Source organism: Chlorocebus sabaeus, chromosome 12 (assembly GCF_047675955.1).
Source record: "Chlorocebus sabaeus isolate Y175 chromosome 12, mChlSab1.0.hap1, whole genome shotgun sequence".
Classification (NCBI taxonomy): Eukaryota; Metazoa; Chordata; class Mammalia; order Primates; family Cercopithecidae; genus Chlorocebus; species Chlorocebus sabaeus.
Window position 1 is genome coordinate 35,711,907 of NC_132915.1, and position 24,355 is coordinate 35,736,261.

General features: G+C 39.7%; 1 protein-coding gene across 3 annotated transcripts in view; it reads left to right on the forward strand.

The window, feature by feature from the left end:
• Positions 1-24,355, forward strand: part of UHRF2 (ubiquitin like with PHD and ring finger domains 2) — a 98,267-nt gene that overhangs the window by 25,778 nt on the left and 48,134 nt on the right. For 2 of the 3 annotated variants that reach the window (XM_007969305.3, XM_007969307.3), the window contains one exon: positions 19,876-20,094. The exons of the other annotated variant lie outside the window; for it this stretch is intronic. In XM_007969305.3, the coding sequence (XP_007967496.1) occupies positions 19,876-20,094 (219 nt within the window). The remainder of the gene's footprint in view (positions 1-19,875; positions 20,095-24,355) is intronic. 3 annotated transcript variants of the gene reach the window in all.

The window sequence follows — 24,355 nt, forward strand, 5'->3', positions numbered from 1 at the left end:
TGTGATTCATTACAGACATGGTACATATAATTGGTAGTAGCCTAGTTGTGTGTTGCCTTCAGAGGTCAACATTTTATATAAATATTTAATTGCAAGTATGACCTGAAGACTTGCTGTAGACTTTGCCTGGGATTTAAAGCAAAAAACACACACACAAATTCGATTGAGTTAAACCATAGGTATGTCAACAACTTGGGCTATCCTGTCAAATTTTATCTGTACTCATCATTTGACTGCTTTATCAGCAGACAAATGCTAAAATCTTGATCCTGCTTTTGTGTATAAGAAGCATCTGCTTTCAGTGGATTTTGTTTAGATTCATTTTAATTATTTAGACTAGTGGTCCTCAACCCTGGCTACACATTGTGTAGGAAGTTTTCAAAATAATCAATGCGTGAGACCTCTCCCCACAGAATTTGCAGATGGTCCTTCTGAGGGAGCCCCCTTCCCTCTCCCTGGCATTGATGTCTTCCAAAGTTCTAATGATTCTAATCATTCCCTGTGATTCTATTTCATTCCCTGTGATTCCCTGTGATAATAATCCCCTATGATTGTAATGTCTAGCCATGGTTGAGAACTACTGCCTTAGTCCATTTATTCTCAAAATATGGTCGTTGGCCAGGAGCATCAGCATCACGTGTTAGAAATGCAAATTATTGGCCTGTGTGGTGGCTCATACCTGTAACCCTAGCACTTTGGGAGGCCAAGGCAGGTGGATCACTTGAGCCCAGGAGTTCGAGACTAGCCTAGGCAACATGGCAAAACCCAGTCTCTACAAAACAAACTCAGCCAGCTATGGTGGTGTGCACCTGTAGTCCCAGCTACTCAGGAAGCTGAAGTGGGAGGATGGCTTGAACCCAGGAGGTGGAGGTTGCAGTGAGTGAAGATTGTGCCATTGCACTCCAGCTTGGGTGACATGGTAAGAACCTGTCTCTACCAAAAAAAAAAAAGAAGTGCAAATTCTTGGGCTCACTCCAAACATATGATGAATCAGTCCTGGGTGTGGCTGAGCAATATGAGTTCTAGTAAATCCTTTGAGTGACTCTGATGCACACTTCAGTTTGCGAACAAATCATTGATAGATTCCTTTTGACCCAGCCTTATCCATTACTATCAGGCAGCTGCTGCCGAATAGCAGTGTGGGGGAAAGTAGTTGATATATGACAGTTTAAATATATTTTAGAGACCAAAGATGATATGCAATACTTGAAGAATCTGAGCATTCATTCTTCTTTTAGTATGTCTAGGTGGTTTGTAGCTTTTTTTTTTTCATTTTGTTTCCTTATAGACAAAATTATTGGAACTAAGTCTTTTCTAAAATTATATTTCGTTCAAGCTAAGTCATCTGTAGGTGACTTTAAATGAGGGACCATTTCTCCACTATGCAGTCTTTACCCATATTTTCATAGAAATTAATGTCTGTAATGTATTTATGGGGAAATTTGTCTGTTAAATTCTTGAGTCGGGGAAATACTATGTAATAGTTGACTTTTCTGAGATCTAAAGTTTTTCTTGCTCTGTTGCCCAGGCTAGAGTGCAGTGGCACAATCTTGGCTCGCTGCAACCTCTGCCTCCTGGGTTCAAGCAATTCTCGTGCCTCAGCCTCTCGAGTAGCTGAGATTACAGGTGCCTGGCACCACGTCTGGCTAATTTTGGTATTTTTAATAGAGACAAGGTTTCACCATGTTGTCCAGGCTGGTCTCAAACTGCTGACCTCAAGTGATCCACCTGCCTCAGCCTCCCAAAGTGCTGGTATTACAGGTGTGAGCCACCACCTCCAGTCAGTCCTTCTAAGACAAGCTTTCTGAATGGGAGATGGGATTGAACGAGATGTCAGATTCTTCCCTGATTGTAAAATGCTTTTCCTTGAAATGTTACCAGTGGATGAAGCAGCTCAGTCTCTGTTCATTACAGATTAATCATAATCAACCTATAAATTTTCAATCAGTTCAAAAGTTCTCTAAACATTGGCATAATTTTTTTTTCTTTTTTCTTTTTCTTTTTTTGGAGACAGGCTCTTGCTCCATCACCCAGGTTGAAATGTGGTGGCACAAACATGGCTCACTGCAGCCTTGACTTCCTGGGCTGAAGTGAATCTCCTGCCTCAGCCTCTCAGGTAGCTGGGACCACAGGTGCACCCCACTGTGACCAGTTCATTTTTGATTTTTTTTTTTTTTTTTTTTTTTTGGTAGAGATGGGGTCTCACTTTGTTGCCCAGGCTGGTGTCGAACTGTAGGCTCAAGCAATCCTTTCACCTTGGCCTCCCAAAGTGCTGGAAGTACAGGCCTGAGCCACTGTGCCTGGCATAGCATGAAGTTCATAGTGATATGGTCTAGGCTTTAATTTTTAGGCCATAGTTACCACACTACCACCTGTTCTCTTCATCCTCTTAAAACCAAGGATTTAGCATGTACTGTTAGTCAGTCTTACAGGTCAGTTAAAAAGGTAAGTGTAAGGAAGCTGTGCTTGTTAGTGACTTGCTTTTCCTTTATTGCTTTATTTAACTTAGTGGTCTGATTTAGAGATCTTGGGTTATAACTTCTAGCTGATTTCTTTAAGAATCAGAGTAAGCTAGAAAACACCTAGTAGTTTGAACAAGGAAGTGTATATGTAAAGAAGGAAAATTCTTACGGAAGTTAGTATGTCTGTATCTCATCTTAAGAATGAACAGTTACCTTCGGCTAGGCAAGTTGCAATCTTTAACTATGGGCAAATGATTGCCAAGAGTCTTTTCATAGTGAAGCCCAAATTAAAATAGCTTAATCTAGTAATTCTCTTATTAAAATAACACGGTGTGCCAAGCAGTATACAAATACTTCACCTGGATTATCTCATGTAATCCTCATAGAAACTCAATGAAGTAGATATTTTCTTATGTGAAAAGTGGGAATAACTGAGGTTTAAAGAAGTAACTTGATCAGTATTAGAGAGCTAGTAAGTAGTAGGCAGATTCCAAAAAGCACATACGTGCAACTCCTCTGCCATACTACCTCTTATTTTAAGAGAAGCATGCTTTTAAAAAACTGTTGTAGAGCACCATCTATCTATAGCATATCAGTTTGTTTACATAACTTAAACATGTGTGTCTCTCAGTCAGAATGCTTTCACAGAACAGATACTATAGACCAGAGAGATTCTTTACTTGTCCATAAACACCTGTATGTACTTCTCTGTGGGGGAGAACACATACTCTTTAGTATTAAAACAGTTGCTTAAACCAAATAGGTTCAACTGCTACTTTTAATACAGTGTCAAGGCTTTACCATGGGATTGAAATCAAATGAAATGTTACAGCATCAGTTAGAATTTTGTGGGTAACTTAGGCTAGGCTATAATTAAAAACTCATCTGGCAAACGTCTTAAAATATGTTGTCTTTGCTCCCAGCATTCTTTAAGATTTCTGGAGCTATTCTCAGTCTGTGGTACATGATTTTGAGTAGCCTTAATTATGGCTACTGCAAATAGAAGTCAGTGAGCCAATTCTGAATAAAATCAAGTGGTATTTTTAGATGAAAGTAGTTTTTCCAAAAAGTAACAAAACTGATGTTCTTGAGTATATTGATGTAGTGATCTTTTCCTAAAAGAGTTCCAAAAATGTTTTTAACAGTGTCAAATGTAGTTATTTCTAGGTTTTGATGGGAGAGAGAGTAGGTTTTTCTTGAATTAAGTGTCATGTCGATCTTGAGTACAGGGACCTAGAATGAGTTGTTGAATTTTAGAACCCTGGTAAAATAACCTATCTGCTCTATTGCTTCTTGGTTGTTATTAGTGTCTTTACTAAAGACTTAAGAGTATTTTCTCTGTCTATGACTTGTAGGGTCCTGAGTGGATAGTAATCAAAAGGAGGGAGGAAGAAGTTAGATATGTATGTGATCTTCTCATTGCTCATGTGTTACAGGATCACTTAGTACTTAGAAAAAGGACTTTACAGATACCAGTTGATTTCACCTCTTCAAACTTATATGTTGTCCCTTTACATTTATGTTTCTCAAAGATGGTCTAAAACACTGCATTTTCACCCATGTAAGGTGTTTAAGAAACAGATTCCTGAGGGGACCCTCTCTCCCTGCCTCATTGTGTGGGCCTAGGAATCTGCTGCTTGCTTTTTTTTTTTTTTTTTTTTTTTTTTTAGACAGAGTCTTGCTCTTGTCGTCTAGGCTGGAGCATTGTAATGGCATAATCTCAACTCACTGCAACCTCCCCCTCCAGGGTTCAAGTGATTCTCCTGCCTTAGCCTCCCGAGTAGCTGGGATTGTAGGCGTGTACCACCATGCCTGGCTAATTTTTGTATTTTTAGTAGAGACAGCATTTCACCATGTTGGCCAGGCTGGTCTCGAGCTCCTAACCTCAAGTGATTCACCTGTCTCAGCCTCCCAAAGTGCTGGGATTACAGGCATGAGCCACCACGTCCAGCCTAGGAATCTGCTTTTCAAAGAGGTACCACCCTGGCCATTAAGTATACAGAGCAGTGGCTCTGTCACAGGCTATATAATTTAGGCACCGGATTTAGAATTTGGGTTGAGGCCGGGCACAATGGCTTACGCCTGAAATCCTAGCACTTTGGGAGACTGAGGTGGGAGGATCACTTGAGCCCAGGAGTTTGAGGCCAACTTGGGCAACATAGCAAAACCCCATCTTCTATTTAAAAAAAAAAAAAATTCGTTTGAATTCCAGGTCTTCAGTTTATTGTTAAGTTTTTTGATTTCTCTTAAATTTTTCAGCTTTTAATTTCCTCATCTGTAAATAACTATTTGACCTGTGTTATTTATGTATTGATTGATTGATTGATGGAGCCTTGCACTGTCTCCCAGGCTGGAGTGCAGTGGTATCATCTTGACCCACTGCATCCTCCACCTCCCAGGTTCAATTGACTCTCCTGCTTCAGCCTCCTGAGTAACTGGGATTACAGGGGCGTTCCACCACATTCGACTAATTTTGTATTTTTAGTAGAGACGGGGTTTCACCATGTTGACCAGGCTGGTCTCAAACTCCTGACCTCAAGTGATCCGCCTGCCTTGGCCTCCCAAAATCCTGGAATTACAGAGGTGAGCCACCACACCTAGCCTCTTTCTTTATTTTGAGACAGGGTCTTACTCTGTCACACAGGTTGGAGTGCAGTGGCACAACCACAGCTCACCGCAGCCTTGACCTCCTGGGTTCAAGTGATCCTCCTACCTCAGCCTCCTAAGTAGCTGGGATCACAGGTGCATGCCTCCATACCTGGCTAATTTAACAACTCTTTCTTTCTGTAGGGACAGGGTCTCCCTGTGTTGCCTACACTGGTCTCGAACTCCTGGGCTCAAGCAATCCTTCCCCCTTGGCCTTCCAAAGTGTTGGGCTTACAGGCATTAGCCACTGGTCCTAGCTCTTTCTTCTAATAATATTGAAAATAATCTGGTGATAATGGAATAAAACTTTTTGCTTTTCATTTACTAATTAATGAAGACGGGTTTATTTTGGTAAATAACTGCCCCCTGCCCTTTTTTTTTCCTTTTTTTGATATAGAGTCTCATTCCCATCACCCATGCAGGGAATGCAGTGGCATGATCTTGGCTCACTGCAGCCTTGACTACCCTGGTTCATGTGATCCTCCTGCCTTAGCCTCCTGAGTAACTGGGACTACAGGCACATGTCACCTCGCCTGGATAATTTTTTTTTTTTTTGAAGACGAAGAGTCTTGCTCTGTCACCCAGGCTGGAGTACAGTGGCTCAGTCTTGCCTCACTGCAACCTCCACCTCCCATGTTCAAGCGATTCTCATACCTCAGCCTCCCAGGTAGCTGGGATTACAGGCATGTGCCACCACGCTTGGCTAATTTTTGTATTTTTAGTAGAGACAGGGTTTTACCATGTTGGCCAGGCTGGTCTCGAACTCATGGCCTAAAGTGATCCACCTGCCTCAGCCTCCCAAAGTGCTGGGATTACAGGCATGAGCCACCATGCCTGGCCTAATTTTTTTTTAATTTTTAGTAGAAACAGGGTTTTGCCATGTTGCCCAGGCTGGTTTCAAACTCCTAAGCTGAAGCGATTCGTCTGCCACTGCCCCAGTCTACATATTCTTAAATAATATTTAGAGCTGGGTGCGGTGGCTTATTCCTGTAATCCCAGCACTTTGGGAGGCTGAGGCAAGTGGATCACTTGAGGACAGGCGTTTGAGACCAGCCTGGCCAACGTGGTGAAACCCCGTCTCTACTAAAAATACAAAAATTTGCTTGGCATGGTGGTGCACGCCTCTAGTGCTAGCTACTCAAGAGGCTGAGACAGGAGAACCACTTGAACCTGAGAAGCGGAGATTGCACTGAGCCGAGATCGTGCCACTGCACTGCAGCCTGGGCGACAGAGTGAAACTCTGTCTCAATAAATAAACAAATAAACAAACAAAGAAATAATACTTAGAAGTTTTATTTTGGGCATACTTTTTTTGAGTCTTGCTCTGTCGCCCAGGCTGGAGTGCAGTGATACAGTCTCGGCTCACTGCACGCTCCGCCTTCCAGGTTCACACCATTCTCCTGCCTCAGCCTCCCAAGTAGCTGGGACCACAGGTACCCGCTACCACACCCACCCAGCTATTTTTTTTTTTTTTTTTTTTGCATTTTTGGTAGAGACGGGGTTTCACTGTGTTAGCCAGAGTGGTCTCGATCTCCTGACCTCATGATCTGCCTGCCTCGGCCTCCCAAAGTGCTGGGATTACAGGCATGAGCCACCGCGCCTAGCCAGCATACTTATTTTTTAACCTAATTATGTTGTTTCTACTGTTAGCAAAATATATGCTGGGCGGTCATAGTTTATTATATATTTGATTAAGAGCTTTTTATACAAAAGCATATTTTTCTATTTAGTAAGTTGGACATGTTTCCAGACATTTGTAGGCCTGGTCTGTCCCAGACACACTATATTTTGAACATGGTACTTGCTCCTCAATGAAAAATTGCTGTTTTACAGTACGATAGAAGTATGCATACCTAGCTTTGAGAGTACAAAGGTAGAGGAGATACTTTAGTTCTTGAAGGAGAACAGCAGTATACAAGGATAAAGAGGCAGAAAATACGGGGCTACCTGGGAGTAGATTAATATGGCTGGAGTGTAGAAAGCATATAGTGAGTAAGAAGAAATGAAACTAAAGGCAAATAAAGATTTCCAGTTAAACATGGCAGGTTAAGATGCATGTTTCTTTCCACTCCTTTCTAAACCATTCTAGAAGACAGTAAGATAATAAATCCGTAAACCCCCAAGGACAAAAAAAAAAAAAAAAAAAAGGGCACAGAAATCAAAACACAAGAGAAAGCAACATTTTGGAAGGCACAATGGTAATGAATTAATATTATGTAGTTTAGCAGGGCAGAGAAAACTGAAACCTATGGACAAGAAGCCAACAAACAAAGAAAGCAAGCAAGCAAATTGGTGTTGGAGAACCTTGGGGAAGGCTCAGGCCTTGAATTCACTAGGCACTTTGGAGGAAGGCATGTGGAATAGAACTAAAAACAAGAGGACTGGTTAATTTGTATTAAAGAGCATTTTAACCACTTTTAACCCTTCCTAGTGTTAAAACAAGAAAGAAGACATGCTCTCCAGGAAATAGGATTCAATATAGTAGGTAATGGAAGGAGATGCTAGCACGATAGCTATGGACTAGGCATAAAGCCTATAAAGCAAGGTGTCCAGATTGGAATTTGACAGAGGCACTAGAATAAATGTTTCAAAGTTGCAAAAAGGTGGAGTACCTAAGATGTCTGAACAGTTTTACAACTGTGTAGGAATGTAGATAAATTAATGATAGGTACATAGTAACAACCAAAAAGAGCAACCAAATTCTCAAAGGAAAACACAGCTGTGGAAGGAAGGAAATGTAATTAAAGCATAGTTCATTACTTATCTGTGAATACTATTTAGTTAACATGTAAAAAATACTGATTTTACAGACTACCTAGTTTCTATAATATATTTAAGAAAAAGAAAAAATTTATCAACCCCTGTTAAGTATATAGAGTCTAGAGCCAGATGATCAGTTTGAATAATGTCTCTGTGCCTTATTACCATCCAAATAAATAACTTCTATGCTTCCTCTGTAAAATGGGGGTAGAATAATGCCTGACTGTCCTAAGGGTTGTTGTAAGTATATATGAACACTTAATGCAGTGCCTCGTGTTAGTAATTGTAAGAGGAAGATGGAGGCAAGTGAACTGTACTTGGTGGATGTTAAGAGTAACAGTTTAACAACAAAAAATACAAAGCATGCTGTTTGAAAATGTGGCGGTAGCGCCGGGCGCGGTGGCTCAAGCCTGTAATCCCAGCACTTTGGGAGGCCGAGACGGGCGGATCACGAGGTCAGGAGATCGAGACCATCCTGGCTAACATGGTGAAACCCCGTCTCTACTAAAAATACAAAAAACTAGCCGGGCGAGGTGGCAGGCGCCTGTGGTCCCAGCTACTCGGGAGGCTGAGGCAGGAGAATGGCGTGAACCTGGGAGGCGGAGCTTGCAGTGAGCTGAGATCCGGTCACTGCACTCCAGCCTGGGCGACAGAGCGAGACTCCGTCTCAAAAAAAAAAAAAAAAAAAAAAAAAGAAAAAGAAAATGTGGCGGTAAATAAGATAAGAATGGAAAGTTTTTGCCTCTTGAGTAACAGGAGTTAAGAATGTGGTAGGTTGTGGCAGTAGACATACTCCCTGTCTTCATTGTAATCCTTGAGTGTTACCTTTTAAAGTTTGTACACATAAGGAGAAACTTCAAAAATAGGAAAAGCCTTTTGTGTTTAGCCAGTGTTTGGATTTTCAGTTGCGTAGCATTTGTATTTATTACAGAAATCTTTAAACACTGCAGAACAACAATATGATGAACCCATCACCTTGCTTTAACCATTATCAACTCATAGCCAATCTTAAGATCTTTACTGACCAGCTGCAAGTAGTGCATTAGTGGATCGTCTTCAACTACAGCACTTTCTAACACTACCACAGTGTTTGAAGCAAAGCTATGCTCTTTCTTGTCCTCCCTCAGCCAGTGACCAAGTGTGGCAGAGCTTCTAGATTAGGCAATTTTTGCCCAATGTTAATTTCACACCTGAACTTACCATTAGGCTGGCCAAGATGTCAGAGTTGAACCACACTCAGGCTTTTCCTGCCCCTTCCTTCTTTCAAAGTGATAGACCGGCATCATGGTCTAAGGGCTTTTACTGCCTAGTTCTCCTTTCTTTCCCTGTCTTTCATAGGTGTTACCTTCATCTTGTCTGTTTGCCAGAGTATCCAATAGACAAAATGGCTTAAAAAGGATTATTTTTAGAGTTTGCAGGAAATAAAGTTAACATCAGATCTGAGACTGGTATCCCTGAAATGGTCAGCTTATATGGGTTGGCCCTTGCCTGCTGTTTGGAAACCTTAGATTTCAGGAACATTCCCTTTATTTTCTGATTAAAAATGGTTCTCTGTGTCTAAACTGTTTTTGCAAACAATATGGTTTATGCTGAACACTTGCTTCTGGGAGTCTGGAATTCTGGTATGTGCTAGGCAGTACATATTATCAGCCCCTAATTACCTTGAACACTTTAATCTGCCCTAGTAGACAATATTTGTCATGTGTTTTCACAGTTGGTTGTTGGAGGCATTAAGCATGCCCTGTGTGACTCCACTAGGAGATGACTCTTCAGAGAGCTTGTGTCTGGTTTCCTCTAGTCAGTCACCTCATGTACCTTTTCCCTTTACTGATTTTGCTTTTTGTTGTTGTTTGTTTTTTGGCTGTATTAACTCAGTCATGGGTATAACTTCATGCTGTAATGTGTAGAGGAGTCCTCTACTACATCAATGAACCTGGAAATGGACTTGGAAACGCTGACATACAAAGTGTAACAACAAATGTCACATAAAATTCCCAGTGATTCTTTAACATCAGATAACAAGTCAGTGTTCGTAGTTCCTTAATTATCAGTTTAAAAATGTACTTAGGTTGTTCAAATAAGGATCAAGAACAAACCCCACCCATTGCATTTAGTTGGTAAGTCCCGATCTACAGATTTCTTCCCCCTTTCCCCCCTATTTATTTAAATAAACTGTGTCATTTGTCTTGTACAATTTTCTCAGTCTGGATTTTACTGATCACATTACTGTAGTGATATTTGACACATTCTTCTGTTATGTGTTAGTTTCCTGAGAAGCTAATAATTACATCTAAAGTTTGATTTGATTTAAACTCTATTAGATAAGACTACTTGAGAGACAGTGTTTGTTTACCTATGGCTTGTTATCCCATCGGAGACACATAATACTTTTCTGTGGTAAGATTCAGGTGTTGTCAGCCTGATACACTCAAAATTTGTTACCAGCTTGTATTGTAATTCCCTAGAATCCTTTAAAGGTTGACCGATGACATTGATACTTTTAAGTATTATTAGGAACTTCCAGTGCCTTTTAACACTTATTTTTAACCTATCCCAGTTGTTACTTTGGTGCTTAGATTGTCTCATCTGTAGCCTGTGGAAGATCCTTCAAGTTTAAAGTGACATAATAGTTTTTGAATGTTTCTTTGTGTTCGGGTATAACAGAATGTTCCAGTCCTGGGTTCAGCTATGTCTAGGAATCCTAGTTATTTTGAATTGGAAATGGTATTTAGAGCACATAGTCTGTGCTGCTCATTGATACGTGTTTGATCATGTTTCTAGATCTTTTCATTGAAGCAGAACTAGGAAATACTTAAATATACCATGGGTGAATATTGATATTTCCAGTTAAATTTAGAGGAGGAAAGGGTTATAACTTAACCTCTGTGATTTTATATTTATTTTCTCTTACCCTGAAAATCACAGTTTCTAATGATATCACTGATTTGCTTTATCCTACTCATGGTAGTTTCAGACTAACAATACTCATATTGCAAACAATAGGACTACTGAAAAATTATTATTTTTTATCCTTAGGAAATATATCATTTGGGCTGTCTAGTGAACTTGGTGTGCTTTCACATAACTTGTAATTGTTTATCTTGGTGGTGTTAGGCTACCAGTTGTGTAGTTTCATTCATTTTGCTTTTGGTTTTTAGGGATTTCACACATTTTGTTAATAGTGTTTATAATCATGTGACACATTACATAGTTCTGTAGTTAAATCTTCAAAACAAAGTATACTAAGAGAAGCTGAGCTTCCATCCTGATTCCTTCTATCCTGTTTCTTACCTAGTTTTGTTTTTTGAGACGAAGTCTCGGTCTTTCGCCAGGCTGGAGTGCAGTGGCACGATCTCGGCTCACTGCAATCTCTGCCTCCCTGGGTTCAAGTGATTCTCCTGCCTCAGCCTCCCACCTAGTTTTTTAAGTAACAATATTTGTTAGTTTGGTTTATGCTTCTGTTTTAATAAAAGTGTGTTGTGTATATACGCATTTGTATATATGCCATATACCCATATCTAGTGTATATATGTGTATTTATACACATATATATACTAGATAGAAAATAGAACACTACACATACCTTTTTATTCCTTACTTTTTTTAAGTTCATGTATCTTGGAGATCACTTCGTAGTATATGTTTCTCATTTCTTTTTTATAGGAGCACAATATTCTATTATATAACTGTATCATGTTATCTTGAGGATTTCTGTTATAGACGTTTGATTGTTTTTAGAGCTGTTAAAAATAGTGCAGCTATAAATAGCCTTTGTATCTTTTCATCAGGAATTCCTGAGTCAGAAAGTAAATGTATAGACAGTGTTTCTAGTAATAGATTCCCCTCTAAGAGGGGAAAGTACCACTTTGTATTTGTCAGTAGTTTATGAGAGTACCTGTTTTCCCATAGCCTGCCAACAAACTGTAATCAAACTTCATAAGATATTTTAAGTAGATCTGTGTCTTAGAATCTTCATTTTGGCAGAAGTCTGATATGGATTGAAAGGTGTGATCCTAAAGATGGGGAGATGTGTTGGGCCTAGTCTGAGAAATGTGTATCTTAACTAAGGAGATAGAGTTACCTTAAACAATCATTAATAGATTATCATAAGTGGGACTAAGTAACTGGATAAAGGCAATATAAGAGGAATTGGAGATAACTCTTACACTTCTAAGAGCATGAAGGGTTTTTCTCAGAGAATATTGAGCACCAGCAGATTATGGGGTAGGGAGATTCCATTTTGGATGCTTTGCATTTGAGGTGCTTCTGGGACATTTCGTTTGGAGGTGTAGTTGGTTATATGAATCTGAAAAGTTCGGGCTAGAGTGGAGCTTTGGAGTTATCACTGTATATGTTAAAATATGTGTAACGGAAGATGCCTAGGAAAATATTAGGTAACATTTGAGCACATAATAGGTTCCCAAGTTTAAGAGTAGTTTTATGTTTCTTTTCTGTTTTTGTTTTTTTTGTTGTTGTTGTTGTTGTTTTCTCCTAGCAGTTGACTTACTGTCTCCTTGGCTAGAATTTAAAAACGTACACTTCATTTTCATGACTTACCTTCTACAGACTTAACTATGTATATATATGAGTACATACAGAATGTATATATAATCCACTACGTAATTATCTCCTGCATCTGTACAAATTTAGTTTTGGTGCAGGTATAGCTTAAATTCTCTTGCTGTGGTGTATGGAATGATTTATTTTGCCCTGTCTCCATATAAACGTAACTTTATATACAATTTTAAAACTTTGTTGAGGTTCTCTACTTGGTTCAAAATCTTTCCATTCTGGGTATTTAATTTTGACAAAGTTAGGTTAATGGAGGTGGGTTTTTTTTGCCACTGATACATGCCTTTTACATACAGAATGATGATAATGTGTTGTTCAAATAATTTTCACATTACAGCTGAGAAAGGAATCTCATCTGAAATAGAACAGGCTTCTGTGTTACATGGCCTTAAGAATATTGAGGCAGGAAATGAATTTACAACTGTGGAATTAGAAAAGCACTAAAAGATCTAGTTTAACCTCGTATTATAGATTGAGAAAAATTGTTTGTTATTTTTCTGACCAAACCATTGTGAAATAACCTGAGTGTATAAACACCAGATATTGGGCTACAGACTTTAAATTTAGGTTTGACCATTAAAAAATGGGATTGGCCAAGGCAGGCGGATCACGAGATCAGGAGAGACCATCCTAGCTAACATGGTGAAATCCCATCTCTACTAAAAATACAAAAAACCAACCAGGCGTGGTGGCAGGCACCTGTAGTCCCAGCTATTCGGGAGGCTGAGGCAGGAGAATCACTTGAACCCGGGTGGCAGAGGTTGCACTGAGCCGAGATCATGCCATTGCACTCCAACCTGGGCGACAGAGTAAGACTCCGTCTCAAAAAAAAAGAAGTGGGGATTGAAATGGAGAAGAGTAGAACTATAGACGTAATTTTGTACTTGTCAGGTTCCTTCTTTAACATTATTTCTGCATAATAAAAAAAAAAAAAACAAAAACATTTACCCCATTAAGTACTGTTCTAAGTGCTTTAAAAGGTTTCTCATTTTAGTTCTCAAAAGCACCATATGAGATACAGTTACCATTAGGTACATTTTGCAGATTAGGAATATAGTCCAAAAGGTTTGGTAACTTTCCCAAGTATACACAATAACCAGAAGCTAAGTTGAGGGGTTGGTGGGAAGTTGAGGGAGAAGCTCAGTTGGGAATCTAAACCTAGGCTGGCTGAAAATAGAACATCTTTTGAGTGAAGACACCAGGATGATACAATGATCCAAAACCTTGTCACATGAGTTAAAGGAAATTCATTAAAAATGGTTTGAATTGGGAAAGATAATGATTGAGGCTGGCAGGGACATTTAGGCTAAGTGTTATATCTGTTGTGGCAAGAGTGTGTTGATTTCTTCATGGACTTAAGGCATAGAATGAGTTCCAAAAACTTATCTTTGATTCAGTATCAAGTACTTTCTCTTTCCTGTGTCAGAACTATGTGATCACAGAGTGGCTTTTCTTAGAGTTCTGCGCCCCAACCCCCATCACCTGCTGTAAGATCCCACACAGGATTAATATATGTTTAATCTAAATGAGTTAGGTATACTATTAGATTCCTGAGCTTTCGTAGTCCTTGTTTGATTTGGAAGAGGCAGGACTAGCTGTTTCTAACTTCAGGCCCACTTTCATTTTGAGCAGGCCACTCTTAGTTGGGTAACGGTTCAAGATTTCTTCCCTTAGTTCCTACCTTTTTAATGCTGCCTCACTGTGATATGATATTTAATATCATAAATATTCTTATATTTCTGTGACTCTTTAAAGTGGGTTTTTAAACTTGAGCATGCATCGGAATCACTGAGGGGATTTGTAAACGTAGATTACTGGACCTCATTTCTAGAGTTTCTGACTCAGGGTCTGAGATGGAGCCCAAGAATTTGGATTTCTAGCACATCCGCAGATGATGTTGATGCTGCTGATCTGGGACCATACTTAGAGAACCACTGCTGTAGTAGTCTGGTCTACCTTCGATAGATTGAGCTTTTTAAGAGCACGAACCAGATGTTACTCATTTCTTTGTCCCCCTACTACCTAGTAATACATAGGAGCAGCAGCTCTTAATTTTATAGAAGCCAGTGTGGACTGTAACTGATTTCTTTGGTTTAATGATATTAGGAAGTTAGGCCTAAAATTGAAGAACCCCGCTCAACATGATTGCTTATGCCTATAATCTGAGCACTTTGGGAGGCCAAGATGGGAGAATCACTTGAGCCCAAGAGTCTGAGACCAGCCTGGGCAACATGGTGAGACCCTGTCTCCACAAAAAGTTTTAAAACTAGCCGGGCGTAGTGACATGCGCCTGTAGCCCCTACTTCTTGGGAGGCTGAGGTAAGAGGATTGCTTGAGCCTTAGTGGCCGAGGCTGCAGTGAGCATGATCATGCCACTGCACTCCAGACTGGATGATAGAGTGAGACCCTGTCTCTAAAAATAATAAATAAAAATATATAACATTGAAGAACCTTATAAAGCTTTAGGTTCAGGTCAGGTTAGGTTTGTGATGCTTACTATTAGGAAATAGAAACATAAAGCCAAGATACTGCTAGAATTTTTACATGGTTTTGCTTTCTGATGAAATTTCTTGGCTTTTTTCTTTTTTAAATGTTACTTAGAGAGCTGGCTACATATAAAAACTAGAATCTGTTTTTTCCTGACTTTTTAATGATTGCCATTCTAACTGGTGTGAGATGGTATCTCAGTGTGGTTTTGATTTGCATTTCTCTAATGACCAGTGATGATGAGCTTTTTTTCATGTTTGTTGGCTGCATAAATGTCTTCTTTTGAGAAGTGTCTGTTCATATCCTTTGCCCACTTCTTGATGGGGTTGTTTGTTTTTTTCTTGTAAATTTGTTTAAGTTCTTTGTAGAGTCTGGATATTAGCCCTCTGTCAGATGGATAGATTATAAAAATGTTCTCCTGTTCTGTAGGTTGCCTGTTCACTCTGATGATAGTTTCTTTTGCTCTGCAGAAGGTCTTCAGTTTATTTAGATCCCATTTGTCAATTTTGGCTTTTGTTGCCATTGCTTTTGGGGTTTTGGACATGGAGTCTTTGCCCATGCCTTTGTCCGGCATGGTATTGCCTAGGTTTTCTTCTAGGGTTTTTATGGTTTTAGGTCTTAGGTTTAAGTCTTCAATCCATCTTGAGTTAATTTTTATATAAGGTGTAAGGAAAGGTACAGTTTCAGTTTTCTGCATATGGCTAGCCAGTTTTCCCAACACCGTTTGTTAAATAGGGAATCTTTTTCCCATTTCTTATTTTTGTCAGGTTTGTCAATGATCAGATGGTTGTAGATGTGTGGCGTTATTTCTGAGGCCTCTGTTCAGTTCCATTGGTCTATATCTCTGTTTTGGTACCAGTACCATGCTGTTTTAGTTACTGTAGCCTTGTAGTATAGTTTGAATTCAGGTAGTGTGATGCTGCCAGCTTTGTTCTTTTTGCTTAGGATAATCTTGGCTATAAGGCCTCCTTTTTAGCTCCATATGAAATTTAAAGTAGTGTTTTCTACTTCTGTGAAGAAAATCAATGGTAGCTTGATGGGGACAGCATTTAATCTGTAAATTACTTTGGGCAGTATGGGCATTTTCACAATACTGATTCTTCCTATCCATGAGCATGGAATGTTGTTCCATTTGTTTGTGTCCTCTTACTTCCTTGAGCAGTGGTTTGTAGTCCTCCTTGGTGAGGTCCTTCACATCCCTTGTAAGTTGTATTCCTAGGTATTTTATTCTCTTTGTAGCAATTGTGAATGGGAGTTTACTCATCATTTGGCTCTCTCTTTGTCTGTTGGTGGTGTATAGGAATGCTTGTGATTTTTGCACATTGATTTTGTATCCTGAGACTTTGCTTGACATTGCTAATCATCTTAAGGAGATTTTGGGCTGAGATGATGGAGTTTTCTAAATGTACAATCTAGCCATCTGCAAACAAACAATTTGACTTCCTCTCTTCCTATTTGAATACTTTCTTTCTCTTGCCTGATTGCCCTGGCCAGAACTTCCAATACTATGTCGAATAGGAGTGGTGAGAGAGGGCATCCTTGTCTTATGCTGGTTTTCAAAGGGAATGCTTCCAGTTTTTTTGCCCATTCAGTATAATGTTGGCTATGGGTTTGTCATAAATAGCTCTTATTTTGGGATACATTCCATCAAAACTAGTTTATTGAGAGTTTTTAGCATGAAGGGGTTGAACTTTATAGAAGGCCTTTTCTGCGTCTGTTAAGGTAATTGTGTGGTTTTTTTCATTGGTTCTGTTTATGTGGTGGATTACGTTTATTGATTTGCATATGTTGAACCAGCGTTGCATCCCAGGGATGAAGCCAACTTTGATCGTGGTAGATAAGCTTTTTGATGTGCTGCTGAATTGAGTTTGTCAGTATTTTATTGAGGATTTTCACATCGATGTTCATAGGGATATTGGCCTGAGATTTTCTTTTTTTGTTGTGTCTCTGCCAGATTTTTGTATCAGGATGATGCTGGCCGCATAAAATGAGTTAGGAAGGAGTTCCTCTTTTTCTATTGTTTGGAATAATTTCAGAAGAAATGGTACCCAGCTCCTCTTTGTACCTCTGGTAGAATTTGGCTGTGAATCCGTCTGGGCCTAGGCTTTTTTTGGTTGGTAGGCTATAAATTACTGCCTCAATTTCAGAACTTGTTATTTGTTCTATTCAGGGATTCGACTTCTTACTGATTTAGTCTTGGGAGGGTGTATGTGTCCAGGGATTTATCCATTTCTTCTAGATTTTCTAGTTTATTTGTGTAAAGTATTTGTTTATAGTATTCTCTGATGGTAGTTTTTATTTCTGTGGGTTCAGTGGTGATACTCCTTTTTTTTTTTTTTTTTTTTTTGAGTCTATTTGATTCTTCTCTCTTTTCTTCTTTATTAGTCTGGCTAGTGGTCTATTTTGTTGATCTTTTCAAAAAGCAGCTTCTGGATTCATTGATTTTTTTTTTTTTTTTTTTTTTTTTTTTTTTTTTTTGAGACGGAGTCTCGCTTTGTAGCCCAGGCTGGAGTGCAGTGGCCAGATCTCAGCTCACTACAAGGTTCACACTCCCAGGTTCACACCATTCTCCTGACTCAGCCTCCCGAGTAGCTGGGACTACAGGCGCCCGTCACCTCGCCCGGCTAGTTTTTTTTTTATTATTTTTTAGTAGAGACGGGGTTTCACCGTGTTAGCCAGGATGGTCTCGATCTCCTGACCTCGTGATCCACGTGTCTCAGCCTCCCAAAGTGCTGGGATTACAGGCTTGAGCCACCGCGCCCAGCCCCCTGATTTTTCTTTTTTTTTTTTTTGAAGGATTTTTCGTGTCTCTTATCTCCTTCAGTTCTGCTCTGATCTTAGTTATTTCTTGTCTTCTGCTAGCTTTTGAATTTGATTGCTCTTGCTTCTCTAGTTCTTTTAATTGTGATGTTAGATGCTGGAGAGGATGTGGAGAAATAGGAATGCTTTTATACTGTTGGTGGGAGTGTAAATTAGTTCAGCCATTGTGGAAGACAATTCCTCAAGGATCTAGAACCAGAAATACCATTTGACCCAGCAATCCCATTACTGGGTGGTATATACCCAAAGGATTGTAAATGATTCTACTATAAAGACACATGCACATGTATGTTTATTGCAGCACTGTTCACAATAGCAAAGACTTGGAACCAACCCAAATGCCTGTCAGTGATAGATTAGATAAAGAAAATGTGGCACATATATACCATGGAATACTGTGCAGCCATAAAAAAGGATGAATGTATGTCCTTTGCAGGGACATGGATGAAACTGGAAACCATCATCCTCAGCAAACTAATACAGGAACAGAAAACCAAACACTGCATGTTCTCACTCATAAGTGGGAGTTGAACAATGAGAACACATGGACACAGGGAAGGGAACATCACACAGCGGGGCCTGTCGGAGGGTGCGGGGCTAGGGGAAGGATAACATTAGGAGAAATACCTTATGTAGATGATGGGTTGATGGGTGCAGCAAACCACCGTGGCACATGTATACCTGTGTAACAAACCTGCATGTTCTGCACAGGTATCCAAGAACTTAAAGTATACATTAAAGAAAAAAAAAGATAAACTGGAATCTTTCCTTTCTCTTTCAGGGAAAATGGAGGCTATTGGAACATGCTAGGTTCATGTTCTTATAAGTATTGCAAATGGCACAAGTTGATGAACTTGTACAAAGATCAGAAAGGCCATCATCTAGTCCTGTTAAAACTTAAACTTGGGGCTGGGCATGGTGGCTCATGCCTGTAATCCTAGCACTTTGTGAGGCTGAGGTGGTAGACCTCACCTGAGGTCAGGAGTTCGAGACCAGCCTGGTCAATGTGGCAAAACCCCATCTCTGCTAAAAATACAAAATTAACCAGGCGTGGTGGCACATGCCTGTAATCCCAGCTACTTAGGAGGCTGAGGCAGGAGAATCACTTGAACCCAGGAGGTGGAGGTGGCGGTGAGCTGAGATCTCACCACTGCATTCCAGCCTGGCCGACAGAGTAAGACTCCATCTCAAAAAAAAAACAAAAACAAACAACAAAAAAAACTTGGGACCTGACATGGTGGCTCATGTCTGTAGTCCCAGTACTTTGGGAGGCTGAGGCAGGAGGATTGCTTGAGGGCAGGAGTTCAAAACCAGCCTCATCAACATAGTAAGACCCTGCTTCTACCAAAGAAAAACATGTTAGCTGGGTATAGTGGCGCGTGCCTATAGTACAAGCTACTCAGGCACCTCAGGATCAGGGATTTCTTGAGCCCAGGAGTTTGCGGCTACAGTGAGCTATTATTACATCACTATACTCCAGCCTGGGTGACAGAGTGAGACCTTGTCTCAGAAACCAAAACAAAACTTGGGTTAAAAGAATGTAGAGCAAGAGCTTGCGTTTTTATCACCCTTCCCAGTCCCCTACTTTTCCCAGCTAGCAGTAAATGTCTTAATAAGACTTTAGCAAGAATTGTTTCGCTCTGGGAAGTCAAATCATGAGTGTATATCATTTAAGTGCCATTACAATATTCAGTCTCTCATTGAGAATATCTAGATTATAACAGTAATATGTGACTGAATAGATATGTTACTTATAGTTTATTCTAGAAAAAATAGCATATAGCTCCCTCAAAGTAGATGATTGTGGTTCTTGAATGTGGGCTGAACACTTACTTGCCTGACAACCTGCAAGCCATGAAGAGATCCACATCTCCAAGGCCTAGTGGGAATCTCATCTAGAATCTAGTGGGAGGTTCATGCTCATACTTACAGAAACTACCCTGTAGGTATCACAGTACAGGTGAGAAGCCAACATGAAGTAACCCCTGCTATTTAAGGACACTGCAACCTATTTTACTCTTTCTCTTAGAAGATTAACTCAGTAAATTAGGTTTTTCTGTACATTGCATAAAACTTTAGTTGTCTTTGATAATCATAAGCCATGTTTTATGGTTTTCTGTCTCCTCAGATACCCAGAAAGCGGTACTCTAGAAATGAATGTCAAAGATCTTAGACCACGAGCTAGAACCATTTTGAAATGGAATGAACTAAATGTTGGTGATGTGGTAATGGTTAATTATAATGTAGAAAGTCCTGGACAAAGAGGATTCTGGTTTGATGCAGAAATTACCACATTGAAGACAATCTCAAGGACCAAAAAAGAACTTCGTGTGAAAATTTTCCTGGGGTAAGATTTTCTTCACTGGTGCCGTTTAATTACTGAATTAATGAAGGAATGTATTTTTGGGTATTAAGCACGTGCACCTTAGTAAAAAAAGATGGAGTCTATAAAAGATGGAAATTTCCATACTGAAGGAGAATATTTTTATAAATTCTTAAGAATTTTTAAAAGTTAAGCGTGGCTTAAATCTTCAACTTTAAGGTTGGAGATACTATTTGGAAGAATGTTGGAAATAACTGAGTGTTTTATTACAGAAATTCTTACCTCATGGGATTCTTATAGGTCAAACAAAACAATATGTAAAAGCATTTTAATAACTATAATTGCTGTGAGGATCTGTGATCTGTGTTGATATAATAGCAGTGGATGACTACTTAACCAGCTGTCTGCTGGACTTCGCAGACTAGCAGTAATTTTCCTTCATAGTAATTTTTCAACTTACAGAATTTAAACTTAATGAAGAGAATTCAGAATGCAAAATGTCACCTGAATCAAATCACTCAGATATTTCAATCATTTCTTTTCCTTCCCCTCCCCTCCCCTCCTTTTCCTTTTTTTTTTTTTTTGAGACGCTCTGTCACCCAGGCTGGAGTGCAGTGGCGCGATCTCTGCTCTCTGCAAGCTCCGCCTTCCGGGTTCACGCCATTCTCCTGCCTCAGCCTCTGGAGTAGCTGGGACTACAGGCACCTGCCACGACGCCAGGCTAATTTTTTGTCTTTTTAGTAGAGACGGGGTTTCACCATGTTAGCCAGGATGGTCTCAATCTCCTGATCTCATGATCTGCCTGCCTCAGCCTCCCAAAGTGCTGGGATTACAGGTGTGAGCCACTGTGCCCGGCCTTCTCTTTCTCTTTCTTTCTTGTTCTGTAGCCCAGGCTGGAGTACAGTGGCATGGTCTTGGCTCACTGCAACCTCCACCTCCTGATTTCATGCAGTTCTCCTGCCTCAGCCTCCCAAGTAGCTGGGATTACAGGCATACAACACCACACCCACCTAATTTTTATATTTTTAGTAGAGACAGGATTTCATCATGCCAGCCAGGCTGGTCTCAACTCCTGTCCTCAAGTGATGCACCCGCCTCTGCCTCCCAAAGTGTTGGGATTACAGGCGTGAGCTACTGCGCCCAGCTTTCTATCATTAATTTTTTAAGAAATACTTTCAGATGTTCCCTGAAGTGATAAAGTACTAGGCGTTATTTGAGTTACTTTTTTACACTTTGGAAAACATTGTCACACTCTTTCTGTGTCTGCTGCTTCTGAATAATTTGCTGAATAGTCACTAATTTACTTTTTAATAAATAAAATCTCTATTAATGGTTTCCAGTTCTCTATTATCAGTAATTACATAAACATCCTCGTATATGCATTTTTGTGCATTTCTTTTCTTTAGAATAAATTATTAGATTTGTTGCGTTGAGAACTGAGGGTTTTAGAATAACCCTGACAGTTGTTTTTTTAAAAATAATGATAATAAGCAGCTAAATGAATATTCTTGTCAAGTTCTGATTAACTGGATTAGTGATACAAGGTGACAAATCTTGGAACAATGATTAAAATCTAAAGCAAGGATAGGCAAGCTTATGGCCCACTAGCTTCCTATTTTTGTAAATAAAGTATCATTGGAACACAGCAATGGCCATTGATTTATGTATTATCTATAGCTATTTTTGTGCTGAGTAATTGCAACTGAGACCATCTTCTCTGCAAAGCCAAAACTACTTACTTTCTTGCTCTTTGTGGGAAAAGTTTGCTGACTCCTGAGATTTAAAAAAAAAAATGGTGCGAGGCGTTGAAAACTTAACATTTTAGAAAACAGGTTTCAGAACTTCTTACAAACAAAAGTGTGATTCTATTGCCAGACTAAGAGTATAACTCAGTCAGACTTCTAAACAACTTGAAACCCTGATATGGATGCAAATCATTAAGGAGAAAGCCCCTAAATAAATTGGCTACGTTAGGAGTCTTATAACCTATTTGAGTGTTCAGGTGTACACAGTAGGATAATGGCACACATAGCATTGAGCTAAAAAAGCTTGCTGTTAAAAAAAGATTTCCCGGCTGGGTGCAGTGGCTCATGCCTGTAATCCCAGCACTTTGAGAGGCCAAGGCGGGTGGATCATGAGGTCAGGAGTTCAAGACCAGCCTGGCCGATATGGTAAAACCCCATCTGTACTAAAAATACAAAAATTAGCCAGGCTTGGTGGCGCTTGCCTGTAGTCCCAGCTACATGGGAGACTGAGGCAGAATAATTACTTGAACCCAGGAGGCAGAGGTTGCAGTAAGCCGAGATCGTGCCATTGCACTCCAGCCTGGGTTACAGAGCGAGACTCCGTCTCAAAGAAAAAAGTTTTCCCAAGTGATCCTGAGGTACAGTTAAGAGTGGGAACACACTGGCTTTAGAAGTGGAACTAAGACTGAGTGGGCCAGGCGCAGTGGCTCATGCCTGTAATCCCAGCACTTTGGGAGGCCAAGGTGGGTGGATCACCTGAGGTCAGGAGACTGAGACCAGTCTGACCAACTAGTGAAACCCTGTCTCTACTAAAAAATACAAAATTAGCTGGGTGCGGTGGTGCATGCCTGTAATCCCAGCTATTCGAAAGACTGAGGCAGTAGAATCACTTGACCTGGGAGGCGCAGGTTGCCATAAGCTGAGATCATGCCATTGCACTCCAGCCTGGGCAACAAGAGTGAAACTTCATCTCAAAACAAACAAACAAAAAGACTTGAGTGGAAATTATGGATGGACAAATACCAGTTTGATAAAGAGAATGGTTATGTGATGGCTATCCCAACAGTACAATACAATGTAAAGTATTCTTTGTCATTAAAGTTTTTACTAGAAACATTAGGAACACAGTAGCTATAAAGGAGCCAGTGTGGCTTATGGATGGGAATTTTTTTTTTTTTTTTTGGAGACGGGGTCTCGCTCTGTCGCCCAGGCTGGATAGCAGTAGCACGATCCTGGCTCGCTGCAACCTCTGCCTCCTGGATTCAAGCAGTTCTTCTGCCTCAGCCACTGGAGTAGCTGGGACTACAGGCGTACCCCACCATGCCCATTTCATTTTTTGTTCAAAACCAGGCTAGTTTTGAACCCCTGAGCTCAAGCAGTCTGCTTGCCTTGGTCTCCCAAAGTGCTAGGATTACAGGTGTGAGCCACCGCATCCAGAGAAATTTTTTTTTTTTTTTTTTTTTAATGATTAGAAATCTTTCATCCTCACTGGTAGGAATGGATAACAGGTTGAAAGAACAAATGCATTCTGCTGTTGATAGGCATTTTGGGGCTGTTAGAAACAATGCTGCCATCATTGATGTTCTTGTACCTATACCTATATCCTGGCACTTGTGTGCATTAGTTTCTGTAGAGTGTATCATGCCTAGGATTAAAATTACTAGGTTGTAGAATCTGTATCTTCAACTTGAGTAGATAGAACCAAGTGTCTGTACCAGATTATAATTCTGCAACAGTATGAGAGTTCCTGTTCTGTTTTCTCATCCATGCTTAGTTTTTTCAGACTTCAGTTTCCACTAATCAGGTGGGTATGTAATAGTATCTCATTTTGGCTTTGATTTGCAATTCTCTGACTCCTAATGGGGTTGAGAACCTTTTTGTATTTTTATTGACAAATTATATGTATCTTTTGTGAGGACCTGTTCCAATTTGCTGACTTTTTTTGTTTATTAAATACAGTGATTCATTTTTAGGAGTTCTAATTATGGAGACTAGGCCATTTCAGTTATATGTGGCAGAAATACCTTTTCTAATTCTGTGGCTTGTCTTTTTCTCCTTATGATGTTTGAATAGTAGTTTTCTTAATTTTAATGCAGTCGAGGTTATCAAAGTTCAAGAAAGTTTTTTTCCTTTATGCTTGTACTTTCTGTCTTTCTTAAAGATACTCTTTTATTGCCTTCTAAAAGCTTTGTGGTTTTGCCTTTCTTTAGGTCTTTAATTGACTTGGAGTAGATTTTTGTGTACAATGTGAGGTAAGGGTCTAATTTAACTCAATACATATGAATAAACATTTTTCCTAGCACTGTTTATTGAAAAGCCAATTTCCCTCCCATTGATCTTCAGTATCACCTCTGTCATATCAAGAATCTTATATTTGATGAATGCTTCTGACTTCTCTATTCTATACCATGGGTCTGTTTTTTGTGTTTCCTTGTATCAGTTCTACACTTCCATAATACAACAGAGCACATGATCCTTCCTTGTTCTTCGAGTAGGTTTTATATGTTCTTAGTTCTGTGTACTTCCATTTGAATTTTCCA